At 38.5% G+C, this 18,140-nt stretch overlaps 1 protein-coding gene and 1 long non-coding RNA gene across 2 annotated transcripts; one reads left to right on the top strand and one right to left on the bottom strand.

The window, feature by feature from the left end:
* Nucleotides 1-34: 34 nt before the first annotated feature.
* On the top strand, nucleotides 35-3,494 carry LOC311078526. Its single transcript, XR_014605195.1, has 3 exons — nucleotides 35-109; nucleotides 819-841; nucleotides 2,971-3,494. It is a non-coding gene; the product is annotated as an uncharacterized lncRNA (long non-coding RNA).
* A 3,907-nt stretch (nucleotides 3,495-7,401) lies between these two features.
* lgi2a (leucine-rich repeat LGI family, member 2a) lies at nucleotides 7,402-17,153 on the bottom strand. The gene is made up of 8 exons (XM_084108154.1): nucleotides 16,813-17,153; nucleotides 16,554-16,625; nucleotides 15,573-15,644; nucleotides 15,120-15,191; nucleotides 14,963-15,034; nucleotides 14,402-14,571; nucleotides 11,073-11,237; nucleotides 7,402-10,993 (listed from the first exon to the last, which is right to left on the bottom strand). Exons 1-8 carry the CDS (start codon nucleotides 17,031-17,033, stop codon nucleotides 10,176-10,178), a joined length of 1,662 nt encoding a protein of 553 aa, XP_083964280.1. The 5' UTR covers nucleotides 17,034-17,153; the 3' UTR covers nucleotides 7,402-10,175.
* Between the last annotated feature and the right edge of the window lie 987 nt (nucleotides 17,154-18,140).

Genomic DNA, 18,140 nt, shown 5'->3' with positions numbered 1-18,140 from the left:
CATACGTCACCAGGCGCCCTATTGGCCGCTGGATCTTACGTCAACGGCGCCGCCGTATTGCGGAGGGCAACTTTCCCATAACGGGCTATAATTCCGAATGCTTGAACATGTATGCTATAATTATTCATATGTATGCAGTGTATGTGTGCAGTGTCATAACTACATCTCTGACGTTTATAACAAACCAAACCATTTGAAAATCGGTAGAAAATTGAGCAAGTTATTATATGATAGCAGCAGACCTAGCAGCCTCAAGCCTGTTTTATACTTCTGTGTCGGAACTACGCCGAAGCCTCTACGCCGTAGGCAACGTGTTGATTTTCATTTATACTTCTGCGTCGTTGTCCGCGTTGACGCGCACCTAGGGAGCATGTGAAACCCCGAGGGAGGGGTTCTGGCAGACCAATCACAGCGCTTGCGTCCGCGTAGAATTGACGCGTTGTTACATTTTTGGAGAGGTGCACGTCAGGGTACGCCGTAGGGTACGCGCGCTACACACAGCCTACGACGTAGCTACGGCGGCAGTTCGACGCAGAAGTATAAAACAGGCTTTACGGTCTATGATAGCAGCAGAACTTCTTGAAGCGATACGAATTGAGGCATGTTAAATAATCTGCTAAAGTTATTGTTGTTGATTGTATTGTATTGATGCAACATTTATTATTTATAAACGATTGATGCAATATCAATTCAAAAGATGGGTCTATAATTTATTTCGAGAGAGGTTAGGCTGCCCCTAGTCTTCTCTATACCTGCTCTGTCTCACTCACTTTTAAAATTAATTAAATTTTTATTTTTATCTTCTTGTCTGTCTTTAGCTTGTGTGACATGGCTTCTTCTGGTAAGACCCTGTTTACTCCTTGCATTTAAGCATACTCCACATGGTTTCTGGAACAACATTAGTGGATATTGGAAATGTGTGAATTTTTTTCTTCTAATGTATATCTTAATATACAGTTTTCTTAAAATAGCTTACTGATCTGGACAAATGTATGTGCACTTAATGTGTGTTTTATCATACTCTCTTTAGTTCTTTTTAACTTGTATCTCATAAAGGTGTGTGTTTGCTTTAGGTACTTAAAGGTTGGGTAGGTAAGAATTGTCTAAAGAACTTTTTTTCAAATTGGCTTAAACTGTCTTTATATACCAATACATAATTAAAATGTAAGTACTTTGAAAAAGAGAGTATAAAAATTGAGTGACTATAGTCTATTTAATCTTCAAAAAACACAGCTCATTAATTCCTACCGGGACGAAACAAGTGATTGGCTTGCGCGACTGTCACTCTCCGTCGCCATGACTACCGCTGCTATTACTGGCTCTGCCCACGTGCGCGCAGTCGCGCACCCATTTTTAGGTGGGAGCAGGCCCGGTTCTACGGGGGTGCTTGAGGGTGCTAAGCACCCTCAAATAAAAGTGAAAGCACCCTCAGATGAAAAATTATTAATAGCACACATAAACGAGATTTTGCCGAAAATAAAACACAGACGGATTTCACACTCTTGCCTATAATAGGATAGCCTACACAAAATAAATAAATTAATAAAATTAAACAAATATATATATATTAAATAAATTATTTCGTTATGCTTTCATGTTTAATGCATTGTAGTTGTCCTTTCGTGATCGCGATACGCAAAAGGTGAAGCTGTCTCTTTAATTGCCCACTTTGCTTGCGTGCGTGCTTCCCGCTCAGAAATTTTGTTAGCTGACTTTCTGAGACGGGGCTTTAGGTAACGTAAAAATAAGTGTCCATTTTTAATCATCATGGACATAAGAAAATGGCTCAAGCAAGCCGTTTGAAGGAAGGTTACAGTACTGAATATATTTGGATTAGCTTCTTCCTCCTCCTCCGAATCACAACCTGTAAGCATTATTATTAATAATTGTAGCATGCTCAATAAGTATTTTGTGTAACGTTATGTGTGTTGTGTAACGTTAAGCTAGCGCAGCTTCTTGGTCTTTTGCTGTCAATTGTTTTGAACTGCTTGTCGTTGTTATTGGAGTTGTCATAAAGAATATAGCAGCAATACCTTGGTGTAATAACGTTACTGCTGCAGTGCTTTATCAATATGTTTATGCATAACGCTAACAATGAATGACTGATTGGGTGTTGATGTGTTGTCATGGTTGTCATATTGTACAGACCCGGCAGTCAGCGCTAGTGCATTATGGGTAATTGTTTGTTGGGAGTTGATTTATGCGTTATTACAGCAATATGGTTGGGGTTTGTGTTAGTAAAGTTACGTGTGTTTATGTTCAAGTTAGGTTGGATGTTCATGGTACATTTTCTGCCTTGTTATGTAAAAATGTGTCTCTCACCGTCATGGAGAGAGACGTGTGTAAGGCAGTGACTTTTGGCCATTCTAGGAGTGTTCAATTGAAGTTGAAGCCGGTTACAACAAGGGTATTACCCATAGACTGTAAAAAAATAGGTATTGCACAGTGTAGGTAGGCTATGTGTGGCATGTTTTAATGTTTTGCAAAGTGAAGATGGCTGCTTGTTTACATGCTATTCTATAATTTACTGCCAGATCGTATATTGTTTAACATAACAGCAATTACAGTAGTATTGTTGTATACAACATCCCCAATTTTGAGATACTATGTTTCAGACTGATGACAGTCTTGAGCTATTTCCTACGATTATGTAAGCAGCACCCTCACTATATTCAGAAGCACCCTCAGTGATTTGGTTCTAGAACCGGGCCTGGGTGGGAGTGAATGGAATTAATGAGCTGTGTTTATTGAAGATTAAATACACTAGAGTCACTCAATTTTTTATACTCTCTATTTCAGAGTACTTGCATTTTAATTATGTATTGGTATATAAAGACAGTTTAAACAAATTTGAATAAAAGTTTTTTTAGACAATTCTGACCTACCCTACCTTTAAGAAAATTAAAATCTCTCTCTCTAAACTTGTATAAACTAAAAACACACATCTCTTTTTTCTCTCTCCAAACATAGATTGTATTCTCTCTTCAGGGGAAGAAATAACATCTATACAGAGAGGTTGCAACTTACCTGTGCTTAACAGATGCACCTCCTGCTATTTCACTGTCCTTTCTGTACTTCTGATTTTTTCAAGCCCTCAAAGAAAAATAAAGTACAAACTCATCTTCAGCTTCACTTTTCTAGGGCAGTCGACCATGAAAGTAGCATCATTTATGATAGGTTTTTTTTCTAAAAATGTTGTAATGAATGTTAATGTTAAATGGATGCATGATTGATGTTTTAGTATTACTCAAATAAAGCAATGTCAACATTGTCAGGGCACGTTGCATATAAGTTTAACAAATAAGTTGTGCTGAGTCTTTCTCTGAAACATTAAGCTGATCACATGAAGTAGGAATGCAAGAAAATGAGTGATTTTTGTTTTGTTTTTCTTTTTTCTTTCAGATTATACAATCCACCGGTGTGGTCTAGGTTGTGTGTCATAATTATACTATCATTGTGTATATTGTTCCTCAATAAAAATCCGACGTCACAACTTTGTGGCCCACTTGAAAGGCTGTAAGACTGCCAGAAAATTAACCTAAATGTAACTAAATACCTAAATGTAACTTTATATAAATTCACAACAACATATATCAGTCAGTCTCCTGTATATAAAAACAGTTTATAAATAAAAATAAATAATAAATTCTACAGTAGGTCATAGGTCTGCAGCCTCCCCATATAGTGTTATTTCACCATATTTCCTTCTCCTCCTACTGGACGCATCAGGAACAACAGGGGCGTAAAACTGCCAGGGGCGTATATCCATAGATATCCATATAAAGCTAGATGTCTTAAGGCGGAGTCACTTCCAGCATCACCGGCGGCCATCTTGCCACAGGGAAGCTGTGAATTAAGGTGAGTGATCAGCACACACACACAAATCCTCTTATTTCACTGAAATCTTGACGGATTTACAAACGGTTTGGTTTCTTACAAACGTTATTAACGTGGCTATAATTCTTTCATATGGAAGTCCATTGTTATAATTATTCATATGTATGCAGTGTCATAACGACATCTCTGACGTTTATAACAAACCAAACCGTTTGAAAATCGGTAGAAAATTGAGCAAGTTATGGTTATTTAAAAGTACATGCACCATGTTACGAGTGAGCGAGCTCCCTGTGGCAAGATGGCCGCCGTGTGCGGACGTCGACCTCCATTGGCCAGCAGCGCGGACGAGACATCTAGCCTTTATTATATGATATCTATGCATATATCTACCGGCTCCAGGTCTGCAGCCACCCCATATAGTTGATACTTGCCATATCGCGCCGCGTTATCAGCCAGGTAGAACAATTCTCCCAAGCACTAAAGACAGATTCACAAATGTTTACAAGAGAAATGCTAGCAGGTGTAGCGTTCAGTTTATTATAAAACAGTACATATAACTTCTGACTACATTTACTGATTTTGATGAAACTTCATCTGTGTGTTCGTTGTCGTTGTTCGAGGCGGATCACATGGATGTGACTATTGTGAGTCAAAGTCATAGTGCCATCAACTGACAGCAGGAAGTGTGACACTTTCAAAAGGTTTTGAAATCGCCCTTATTTTTAAGGTTCTTAGGGTGTGTTCACATTTGTATGAATGAATGAATGACAAAAAAAAACATTAAGAGTGTGTTCACACTTGTAGTTCGGTTTCGCCTGGTTCATTTGGTCCGGACTCCAAAAAAATAAAACATTTATTCCTGGTTCACTTAGCATTCACATTGGCTGCCATCTGAACCCTGCGCACCAAACCGCTGAAAAGATGGGTCTCGGTCCACTCCCAAACTAACCCTGGTGCTTTTTGAATGATATATGAACGCAACACGAACCAAAGACATGTAAATGAACCAAAAGCGGCAAGATGAGACCCTAAAAAGGAGGAATCAGGCATCAGAACCGTATCTCACTGCAGCAGATCTTCGTTTTTGTGTGTGACGGAGGGATTCCTGTCACTGTTTTGACTCCTTTACACATTTTAAAAGCTCTTCACAAGTTCCCAGCTGGTCATAATACCATCAGGCTACGCAATATACAACGAGCGCATTTAGCCCAGTACACAGCATTGTTTTGGGTGTTGAATAAGTTCCTTCTCCAAATATAGGCAACGTCATAAAAGCTGTATCCTTATCCCTGGACGTATCCCTATGCCTTTAGGTTCGGTATCTTGAGGTTATTCAGTGTTAAAAATGCCAATCAGAATGCTAAGCGAACCAGGACTAAATGTCTTTTTTTTTGGTCCAGACCAAATGAACCAAACTACAACAGTGTCATTTTAAAAAGGCTTTGAAATCACCCTTATTTTTACCCAATTTTCTTCAAACTTAGTCAGAATAATGGCAAGACACCACAGATGTAGACCTGTGAAAGGATTCTTGGTATCTTAAATACTGTTGTCATGGCAACATCTCAAACTTTAGTATCCTTTTTGGGTGTCTTTTAGACTCTTAGCATGCTTCAAATTGCATGCAACTTGAAACATGATGTGTGAAGTATGACCACCTCAAACTTTGTCCTTTTCTAATCATACTGTAAACATGAAGAGTTATCAGCCAGTAGACATAGACAAACCCTTAGAAATGGGCGTGTATAAGGGGCTCAGTAAAGTGCCACCTTTTGACTAAAGTGGGGGGTTAGTTTTCCCTACAGCCCCCAAACTCAGGACATATATTGCTCTCATTTAGCCGGACAACTTTCTAATTTATAGTCATTAGCTCCGACCAATAGAAAGTCAGCTATTTTTGAATGAATGAAATTTATTTAAGTTTGAATGATCTTATGGACGTGGCTGTTCTGGGTCGTGGTCATAGTGGTACCAGCTGGCTGCTGTAAATATTAAGTATTCATATGACTTTGACATAGTCCTTTTACATTTATCCATTTAAAAAGCATATTGCCCACCATGCACAGTTGTCCTGGAGCTACCGGGATGGCGTTGGCACCGAAGCTTGGGGCCATCATCGCTGTTTGCAGCTATATTTAATATGAATTTGCCTAAATAACATCCTAACAATTAAATGATATAAGATTTCTCAGCATTGCAACTGTAGGCTACCTAAAATGTACTATACCTGTGCTTTGTAATTCTGTAGACTAGATATGTACCAAATAGAGCTGATGGCTAAAAAAAAAAAATATCTTTTGAACATAGCATGTAATAAAAATGAATGCATACGGCCAATTTAACTGATTTGTCTTGATCCAGTAATGTTTATTATAAATGTTTATTATAGTCACTTTAATAATATTATCTTCATCAGTTCCCTTTCTGAAAGCTAACCATCTTTATTGATTTAAAACACCAACTATACGTTCTGTTAGCAACCAAGAGTAATGTAGTTTTATAAACAGGCATTCATTTAAAAAACATTTTTGTAATGAATTAAAATTCAAATGATAATCAGTCTTCATAAGCATTTATTTACATTAGTATTTAAAACATATGCCTAACATTCAACAAATAAGAATAAAAACAAGTCATGATTTACAAAAATTAAAGTTCTATTTTTGCATATCAGATTAGGCTAAAACTGATATGAATAAGGACATTATGTGATCAAGTAAAAATTATTCTTTATTGAGTTTTTACAGACTGAAATGTATTGAATATTAATAGCTGAAAATCATGCTTTTGCAGGCTGCAATAATTATGTGGGGTTGTGTTCTTCTTTCTGTATCCCAGCTAACAGATTAGTAAGGAAAAGAGGTTCTTAGTGTGTTTACATTTGTATGAATGAATGAATGAATGAATGACAAAAAAAACAAAAAACATTTAGAGTGTGTTCACACTTGTAGTTCGGTTCACCTGGTTCATTTGGTCTGGACCCCCCAAAAATAAAACATTTAGTCCTGGTGCTTTTGAACGCCATGAACGCAACACGAACCAAAGACATGTAAATGAACCAAAATGGCAAGATGAGACCCTAAAAAGGACAGAATGCTCTCACATTCTTGTTTTTTTTTCTTGTCATAGGTACGATGTTGCCCATCACAGGCATCAGAACCGTATCTCATTGCAGCAGATCTTCATTTTTGTGTGTGACGGAGGGATTTCTGCCACTGTTTTGACTCCTTTACACATTTTAAAAGCTCTTCACAAGTTCCCAGCCGGTCAAAATACCATCATATGAAGGCTACGCACATACAACGAGCGCATTTAGCCCAGCACACAGCATTGTTTTGGGTGTTCAATAAGTTCCTTCTCGAAATATAGGCTTCATCATAAAAGCTGTATCCTTATCCCTGGACGTATCCCTATGCCTTTAGGTTCAGTATCTTGAGGTTGCTCCAGAATCTCCAGAATGCTAAGCGGACCAGGACTAAATGGGTTTTTTTGGTCCAGACCAAATTAACCAAACTACAAGTATGAACACACCCTTATTCAAATGAACCACACAAACAGAGCAATCACACAAGGGTTCGTTTTAATTGAACCAAACATGCCAAGTGTGAACACACCCTTAACACACTTGTTATCAAAATAAGTTTTACATTCAACATTTATGTCACTAGTACTTAAAGGTGCAGTAAGCAATTTCTGAGAATTACTGTTGATATTTGAAATCAACCCAAACAAGCACACACACACACACACACAACTTCATTGCTCCGTCCCCAAAATGCACAAACACGCAATGCAAGTGGATGTCTCTTTTTCATAGCTGAAGCTGAAGAATGAACGACAAGAACAAAAAATTAACACAGAGTGCTCAAGAGTATATATAAGCAAGTGTTTGTTGTTAGTCGCCAGCAGCACACCAGCTCCAGACAAACAATGACACTTAAAACTAGAGGTCAACCGATATGGGTTTTTCTCTGACCGATGCCGATATTTAGAAATCAGGGCCGATATATGATGCCGTTCTTTTTTTTTTTTTTTTCATATCATAAAATCTAACAGTTAAGTAATAAAAAGTTATACAAAAAACTGCTTAAATTAAACATTTATTAAACAACACAAGCCTCTCCAATCAGTGCACTTGTATAAATTAAATTAAAAAAAATATGTATACGTTAAATATTAAATACAGGTCATCAAAAATCTAGAGTTAATAAATAAACTTTTGGATGAAATTTTTTTTAGTTTTAGTGCACAAAACTGGCCGTCAGTCCTCTTATCAGCATGAAAAACTATAGTTTTATTCAATGGATTATATGCTGAAGCCTCAAAAGCAAGCCAAGACCGCTCCCTTTACAATCACTAAAACGCTGTCGCTTTGTCAGTTCATCGCGATCTCATAAAGTTCCGTTATGATCAGTGAAGATGATCTGATTGGCCATTGTCTGTGATGTCTACTTTGCTCACCGCTGCAAAAACACATTGAAAATAGATTCATTTGATGTTCTCCAGAGCGTAAACACAAATGCGCGGGAGCGTTTGCCAAATCTGTTTTGCCAATATATTATTACAGTATCAGCAGAGGGTGCTCTTGCTTGTGTTTGAGGCACCCCTGTAGAAGCGTGCCTGGCTGAAGCTGTGTGTGAACAAGGCATGGCTGCAGAGTGTGAGTTGCTCCATCTCACACGCAGCCTCAGAGGGAGAGAAATTCTCCGGGACAGAAACAGAATTGATAACATCAGAGATTATTTATACAAAACAGGCTACTATAATAATATAGCCGCTGGGCTTGTTACCAGGTTTTGTTACCCGCGGCAGTGTCACGTGTTCCACAACAACGCTTAGCAGCTCCTGCCTATTGATCGGCCTAATTTGCAGCACAATCGGCCGATGCCGAATAATAACAAAATGCCCAAAAATCGGCTTGATTAATCGGTCGGCTGATCAATCGGTCAACCTCTACTCAAAACTGTCCTGTTACTATAGATAACTTCACAACAACAGCATATCTTGGACTGTGAAACATAGCAAAACCAATGTTACTCACATATGGAGCAGAGACAACACAACCTCTGCGTTCATTTTCAGGCCTTCCCGCTTCTGTCTCTCCAGCGCTGGAAAGCTTTTCTAATATTAACGCTGATCTTAAAGCTCTTGCCTGATCATAACCCTTCTTTTCTCAGTGATATTCCTCTGACCTTTTCACTTTCGTAATGTCTCTCAGCTATCTCTCTTTCTACAGTCCTTCTTCAAATCTTCCTTTTGCTCACTCTCTCTCCACCTCCATCATGAGTGTATACGTCCCTACTGCGGATTGGTTACCAGTGTGTTTTGGTGCTCGGTCCGATCCACTTTCAACAGCGTTTCTCAGAAATCGCTTACTGCACCTTTAAAATAAAACACTGTTTACATTCATTGTACAGCGCAAAAAAAAAAATGTCTTTGACAGTCAGATGGATGTTGAAGTTAATGAGATTAAGTTACTTTCTGTATTAATGAGTATGATGGTTTTAAAGGTTTATGCTTTTCACAATTTCCCTGTATTTAAGCAAAGATTCTCCTTTTCATTCACGAAAGGCTTTATCCTTGAATTCAATATACCCAACCACATAAACCCACATTTCTGTCTAATGACCACACAGCTCAAATTTAAGTTTTGATTTGCTTCACTCTGAACAGATCCTAATAAATATGATAGAGGCGAATCTTTTAACTGACTAATTACTTGACATTACAACTTAGACCATTGACCAAAAGAGAGATATGATTTCAATAAATGGTGAACAATGAGGTAATATATTACTTAATATTTCTAAAGATAATAGGACTGCATTTGTCACCTGTGTCACTTGTCGATCTGCATGCCAGCTCTCAAGATTGTATTTTTTTTTATGTTTTTGCAGCCATATCATGCATGCTATCAGCTGTTGCATACAGATATTTGAAAGGCTCTCAAAAGTACAGTATATATTGTTATGTAGAGTGATTTAGGTTGTTACAGGTGACAAGTGCAACTCTTTTACGCAGTCCTTGCACCATACTTTCAGCAGAAATGTTCTCTGATTCAGCAGGGCTGAGGAATTGTTATATATAATACATAACAATTCTAATATAGTACAACAGAAAAATTGTCAGGGCCTTCCCAGAATCTATGTAAAACAACACAGATGCATGATGTAATACTTATTTTACTATGAACCTGATAATTCCATATTACGTCTGCTTCCCAGCTGTCTCTCTCGTTACAAAACCCACTAATTGAATTGCCCAGAAAAATGTCCAACTACCAAAGGAGGGGTTGCTGCTGAGCAGACGTGCCTCAATAACTGTGTCCACAATAGCACTCAAAGGCTCAGATCAATGATGATATGCTCATAGATCTGTGTGTTGCCCTTAAAACTGGAAGCAAATACGAAGTCCCTCCGGTCAGTGGAGACCACGGTGAAGGAACGTGGAGCCTGGATGTAGACTTCCTTGAAACGCTCAAAAACCTTCTTCTCAGCATCCCAAATATAGATCTGCGAGAAGGTGTAGTCGCTTCCCAGAGCCAGGTAGTTCCTCTCTTTGAAGGAAAAAGGCTGCAGGATCATGGAGCCTCTTGAAGGAAGGGCCTGAACCTCAGAAAACTCCTTAGCAGTCCAACGCAAGACTTTGGAGTCACCGATGTACCGGGTCATGGCCAGATAAAGCTCCTCCTTGATCCAAAAGGCCTTGACAGCAACTACATCTTCCATGTTAGGGATCTCACCCTGCAAAGCAAATTTCTGAGTGCTCCTGCTCCACTGATAGATGACCGGAACTTGGGAACGACTTGCAAGGATAAGATGGGCCTTACCATCTAAATTGACAAACTCTGCATCTGTATCACGAAACCATTCATGAAGGGACTGGTAGGAGTAGAATCCCTTGTCGTTCCATTTGTAGAGAGTGGACAGACCAGCCTTAGAGCTGTCAGCGATGATGAAGAACCAGTCGTTACCAATCTGAAAGGCCTCGATGTCATTCGGTTTGGAAATCTTAGATACCTCAATGTCCTGAAACTTTGTGAACTTGCTTTGGTCTTCATCAAACTTATAGATGTGGGAACCACCAAAGAGTTGAGCAACAATGACAAAGACCTGGTTCTGGATAATCACAGACTTGCAGCCAACAATGGACTGACCTGAGATGAAAGAAAACACACTGCATGAGATTTGTTGCATCATACAATCATTAATATAATGACTTTACCATGAATGCACCTGTGATGTTGTCATAACTCCTGAAGTTCATCTCGATGTGGTCCCATTGGAGCACCATGCAGCTCTCTGCGTTAGGAGCAGCGATGGCCACGTACACGTCGTTCTTGTGGGAGAAGGTGTCCACAGACAAAGACTCCGTAGGCACAGAGTGGAGAGGAATGAAATCTGGCCAACATATGGTAAAATGACATCTCAGGCTATGTCCACATTAATCAGGATATATTTGAAAATGCCATTTTCATTTTAAAACACTCTTCGTCCACACCAGCGTTTTTAAGTGTTTTCCAAAAGTAGCTTAAATCACCATGCTGCGCATGTGTTAAATATCATTAAAGCTCCCTGAGGTGATACCAAGAGACCAGACATAATACAGTTCTCACGCTATTCTTCTAAAATATCCAACTACTTACTGGTGCTTCCAGGTCCCACTGGATCGCCATTTCATGTAAGGTCTAAAAGGGCAATTGCCCTCGTGTTTTGCAGCAGGACAGCAATTTTGAGTACATTTTATGTTATCTTTGCAGGAATGTAATATGAAGTAACATTTATCTTTAGCAACACTATGAAAGTGAATAGCAGGCAGAACAATGCAGTTATAACCATAGATACATATACAGTATATGGTGCAATATGCGTAACATGACTAAACATGCATCATCGTTTTCAGCCCAAACTACAATGCAAAAATGGCATTTTCAAATGTATCCACTTGGGAGAGCATCTTCAAAAGGCTCAGTTTTCATTGGAAAAAAACATCATCTCAGTGTGGATGAAAGGCCAAATCATGGAGGAAAAGCATTTTCAAAAATGATTTTATCCGGATTAATTTGGACATAGTAACTTTATTACTAAGTAGTAGCTTTGTATCTCATGATTAGCTGCACGAAACCCTTGAAGACATACCCAAGGAAAGTATTCTTTGTAAGACATGAAATGTGCCAATGAAATACGACATTTTGTAAAATGCAATAAAATCAAGAATCTGTGATTTGTTAATTCTCTTAAACCTTCATTTAACTGACATTCACAAGTTCACACTAACATACAATTTGAGGGGGTAAAGTTTAATGCGTATTTGGCGTGCTGTCCGGAGGGAGGGCTCCGAGCTCGGAGTTCGGCCCGAACCCAGAGTACTCCCCCCGTATGTAAGTGTTTAGGACTAGAAGTGTGGAGAAGGGGTGGTGGGGGGATGCTGCAAAACTGTCAATGGATTGAGGTGAGACTGCTGAGTGTATATATACCTCTTACCATTGATTGCTGAGTGCTCTCCACTTGTGTTAATTATCTGAACGTGCTCCTCCCGAACTTTGTTAATAAAACCTCATAAAGTATAAAGACAAGATTTCCAATGTTTTCACAGACCAACTTAATTTTATTTTGTAAATGTAAACAAATTTTGGCTCCAAAAAAGTTGGGACAGAGGCTAAATAAAAGTGAAAAAATGAAAGAATATCAAAGTTAAAGTGTTTTGAAACAGTCCACAATTAGCAGGTGAATTGGTGAGGGTATCATTATTGGGTATAAAGCAAAGATGTGTAATGGCTCACCACTCGCCAAATATCATGAGAGAATTGTCAAACAATTCAAAAATAATTTTTCTCAATGCAAGATGACAAAGAATTTAGGTGTTTCACTATCTACCATACATAATATTGTGAAAACATTCAGGGAATCTAGAGAAATCTGTCTGTGTAGGGCTAAGAGGAGACCTTTGAGCCCTCAGTTGTCACTGCACGAGAAACCATCATGCTACTCTGTTAAATACAGCCACATGTGCTCAGGGGTACTTTAGAAAACCATTGTCACTTAACAGTCTGTCGCTGCATCAAGAAAAAAATCTACTTGAAACTTATGTATACAGAGAAAGCTATACATCGATTCTATGCGGAGATGCTGCCGAGTTCTCTGTGCCTGAGATCTCAGATGCTCCAAAAAACATGTGCTTTGGTCAAATGAGTCCATGTTTCAGTTTGTTTTTGGAAAAAATGGACTGAGTTCTCAACCCGAAACCCGTTCTCAAAGATGAAAGGGACTATCTAGACTTTCATCAGAGACAGGTGCAAAACGGTTACCCTGGAAATCCAGAGTTCTCGTGAAAGCATAGTTGAATTTGCTCAGCGAGTTTACTCTGGCGTTGAGTAATAATGCTCATTAAATATGCCCTTGTATCCGAGCTGCACCAATCACATCGGGTTATCTGATATAGGCGGGCCAGAGGCGAGCTAAACAGATGACGACAGCGCTGTGACGTCTAAGTCATTAGTAAACATTGCAAGATGGCTATGGATGAACACCAGTTGTTTGAAACGACTTTGGCCGCTACAATGAATGAGTTAGACTTGGCTTTTTATCTAAAACAGGAACAGAAGATGCCGCTTGAATCGTTCCTTTGCAAGAAGGGCGTTTTTGCTGTTTTGCCGACCGGATACGGCAAGAGTCTAATCTACCAGTTAGCTCCGCTGGTAGCTAAGCGGATGGGGCTTGTTGTGATTGGTCGTAGTGTTATCCAATTGCGTGCAGTGAGATTTTCAAATGCATGCTTGGTTCCGATTTTCATTAGTCGATGCCAGACCATTAATCTTTCAGATTTAGGTCTGGATTTCCAGGCTACAAAACGGTATGGGTGACTTGCATGTGTGAAGGTACCATTGATGTGGAGGCATATATTGGGATTGTACAGAGACATACTGCCATCAAGATGACATCTTTCCTGGGACGCAAGACAATGCCAGTTCTCTTTGTGCATGTGCTAAAACAGAGTGGTTTCTTAGAAACTCTACACCATAGAGTGCATGTGCTTGACTGCCTGTCTGCAGAAGAAAATTAACAAATTACAGACTCTTGATTTTATTGCATTTTACAAAATGTCAAAACTTTTCTGGAAATGGGGGTGTATTTCCATGCTGTAAATGCTTGTGAGGTTCAGAAAAAAATTACTTCTTATTGAATAAATGTAAATATTTTCCAATCCATTGGCTTTTAAAGTCGATGAAATGGAAGTGGCAACAGATCTTTTCTTCTGTATTGTGATGTGCATCTGAGTGTAATGGATTATCGAAAAAGCAAAAATGTGTTGCAGAAGTCCTGCATACTTTACATAAACTGAGAGAAGTCTGTCGTTTCACCAGAAAGTCCAGTTATGACATGTTGACTAGACAATACCAGGTCAAAAATCCATATATCTATAACAAGCATTTAGAAATGTTACCGAATTGTTTCTACTGGTGAATAGCTATAAACAACAAACAAAAGGCACTGGATTGGATGTATAGTCTGAAAAGGCTTACACACACAATACCAAGCATGCACACGCACGCTCACTCACATACCTGTAGAGATACACTCGTTATGTAAGCTCGCCATGTCATTGAGCCGTTTGCCCTTCATCTCCTCAGGACCGGCGCAGAGGACGTCTGATACAGTGGCATTCGTGCTCTTTAGCCACATCATCAACCATTTCGCCCGGCAGTCACACTCAAAAACATTGCCCCTCAGGTCTCTGCAAGGAAATAAATAGGAACAAAATCAATCAACAAGCATGAATAGATTAATAAATTGTGCCCCTTTCTGTAGGTTTAAATATAGAGACTTTCCCCCAGTTTCACAGACAAGGCTTAAGCTAGTCCCAGACTAAAATGCATGTCTGAGGTTTTTTAACTGAAAGCAACTTGCACTGACAGATCTTAAAATATGTCAGTGCCATTGTTTTGTCTCAAGATACACACCAGTAATGTTACTAAGGCACGGTTATAAAAGCTACTTAAATGTCCTAATTGTACTAAAGCCTAATCCTGGCTTAATCGAAGCCCTGTCTGTGAAACAAGGAACATATCATATTCAGTAAAGTCTACTACAATACTAAGTAAGCATTTGCAGAAGTTCATACTCACAACTCTATCAATGATTCCAGATCAATGAATAGCTCTCTGGGCAAAGCTTTAATGTTGTTGTTTGCCAAAGATCTGTGAGGGAAACAGCAACACTTTAGAGTAATGTACAATTCAAATAATTGGCAGCGGTACTTTAATTGATTGTAATAAAACATACAGATGAGTCAAATCCCTAAGTCCCCTGAAAGAGTATTTTGATGTTGTCTCAATCTTGTTGTTTTCTATAAACCTAAAGAATGGAGAGAGAAATGAGAGTAAAAGATAATGGTCAGTTTACATGAAATGGAACCAGGATGATCAACTGAACCATTAATAAAGTAAACTCTGTGAGAAACATGCTATACAATTAAGTAAATAAAATAAGATAAAAGCATTTTAATTAAATATATATAGAATACATTTAGGATTATTATACATTCAGATGTTCAAAGAATGTGTGCATATGTTCAATATGTAAACAAACACATATTCAGAACTTCAGAAATTACTTGCAGCTTCCCAACTTATCTTGCTCTCACATACATGGTTTACTTAAAATACTTTATACCTTCCATTCCTATAGCAACAGTATTGCAATAGACATTTAACTAATCCTTAAAAGAAAACTTACAGGTACTCAAGGTGCGGAAGGCCAGAAAATGCATCATCCCTTACTGTAGTGAGGGCATTGGAGTTCAGCAACCTGTCAGAGTTTAGAGTCACAACCATTACCAATGATCATTATCAGGCTGAGGGTTTACATTGCAGTGCTATTTAAATGGAGTGTTTTGCAAAGAGTTTTTCGATACACAAATAAAACTTGCCCTCTCACTCAATGAGTGCCAGGGCAGGCACATATCTCTCTATATCCCTAAGTCAGTGTATCAAATCGCTGACATCCTACATTACGCCAATGACAGAATGGAAAAGACACTATGTTCTCAGTGTCAAAAAGGGAACGGGAGGAAAACTGTCACTTTCTGAAAGCAAACGTCCCCTGACTTTTTAAATAGCTATAGGGGGGAAAGAGACCTTCCAAATGTCACCTTCATGTGTTTAGTAGGAGCATTGGATTCCAGTGCTAAATAGCTGAAGGCAAAACATGTTAAGCAAATTGTGCAATATGCATCTAAAGCAACTAGATACTTACTCAAAGGGCTGAATGCATTTTTACAGGTCAAAATATTCACCATCATTAAATTAAGACAGCTATTTTTAATTCAGTCCAATTCCAGTTTATCCAACCAGTTTATCCAATAGTAGGGTCAACTGAATATTTTTGGTTTTGCATAAAAATTATATAAAATAATTTGCTTAATAATTTGGTAGGTAAAAGAATTATTGTTTTTCTTTTTGCGATACTACCACCATGTAAATTTATCAAAACAATTAGCTAAACTGTATTTCAGCTAAAAAGGAAAAGATAATCACCAAAAGGAGACAGTGGATTTAAGTTTATAGCAAATATGATGTCTGTACAATAATCGGAGCGATTTTCTACTATAAAAAAAATCTAAATTCTTCTACAAATGTAAGTTAATGAGAAGAACAGTTTACAAGAGAATTAATAGCATGCTATAGACATTTGCTTAGTCAGATGGGCTTCACTTACAGTAACTGTAAGGACGGCATGTGTGAGAACATCGCCTCCTTGACCTCAGAGAAGGTCCCATTCACAATACTCCTGTAAAACACCGGCCATATGAGACATTCAGTGCAATTCAGACACAAAATATGTTACATAGCCTACATTATAACGGCAATATGACTGAATATGGTCATGCAAATGCTTTGTTTCCAACTAAGCTCTGAATTCAAGCACAAGAATACAACCCACTAAATGGTCTAATAAAGAAAAACGAGTGACTTACAGTGAACTGACATCGTTGGGAATGAATCGCGGGACATGCGAGGAGCCGACGCAAATGATAGACTCCTTGGAGCAGCTACATGAGGACGGACATTTAAAACCCTTTTTCCCCGTGTTCCCTAACGGGGCCAGGTATAACACTAGCGCCGATATAATCACGACAGTCCGCATGTTGTTTGTCAGGCTCGCATGTGTGAATCCGGAGAAGATCTCGGTCGCCATCCACCCTGCAGTATGAAATGCAGCACTGAAGCGCCTGACATCAGCAGTTCGGCTGCAGAGCTCCTCTCGCGACTTATTTATTTATTAGGGCGCCCAATAACGGTGGATGATGGTTAAACAGCCTCGATGATGATTACTTTTATAGCTGCATAATCGTTCTCGGCCAATATTCATTTAGGAATTCTGAAATGCAATCCTTCTAAAAAAATAAAATAAAGACATTTTATCTTCCATTTTAGAGAAACGAAAGACTTTTCCTCTTGTAATTTCAAAAACCATCAAAGCCCCCATGAAATCACTCACGGTTCAGTTTTTTTTTTTTTTTTTTTTTCTGTGGTGATGTATTTCCTAATAAAACAGGATGTTTGGGCGGAATAGGCTATAGAGGGATCCGTAAATTACAGCCATGAACCATGATTTGCTACTTGCTGTAGGCCAGTCATTTTCAGAAATATTGCAAGTAACGTTAGCTACAAATACATAATAGCTACACTATAAAAAATGCAGCTGTGAATGTGTAACTAGCACAGATTATTAATTCCATTCCATGCCAAAACATTTTGCAACACAACAATGGGCAAAGTTGTTCACTGGCCAAGCTGCATTCGCATACAATTCTAAAAATAAAGGTTCCAAAAGGTTTTTTTCGCAGCGATAACATATTAGCAGCATTTTTAGTTACCCAAAAAATCATTCAGTGAGCAGTTCTTAATGGAAACCATTTTTTTTTCTTAGTGTGAACTATATTTAAAGTGGTAGCCTAAATTATGTTTGTTTTTTGGTTTTGCGCAAACAAAGCCTCGCATCACTAAACCACTGGAGTCACATGCATTTTTTTTTAATGATGTCTTACCTTTCTGAGGCTTGATCGTGGTAGTTGAGTAGATGTCAGTGGAGAGACAGAAAGCTCTCAGATTTCATTAAAAAGATCTTCATTTGTGTTCCGAAGATGAATGCAAGTCTTATGGGTTTGGAACAACATGGGGGGTGAGTAATTAATAACAGAATTTTTGGGTGAACTATCCCTTTAAGCAATTTCTTTAATGATTAGTGAGTATAAGTAACAAATTCTGCATTATGAGAACTTCTGTGGCACCAAGAAAACTG

The sequence above is a fragment of the Abramis brama genome (genome assembly GCF_963993115.1).
Source record: "Abramis brama genome assembly, chromosome: 3".
Lineage (NCBI taxonomy): Eukaryota > Metazoa > Chordata > Actinopteri > Cypriniformes > Leuciscidae > Abramis > Abramis brama.
Note: the sequence above shows the minus strand (reverse complement) of the source record. Positions and strands in the feature narration are given on the sequence as shown.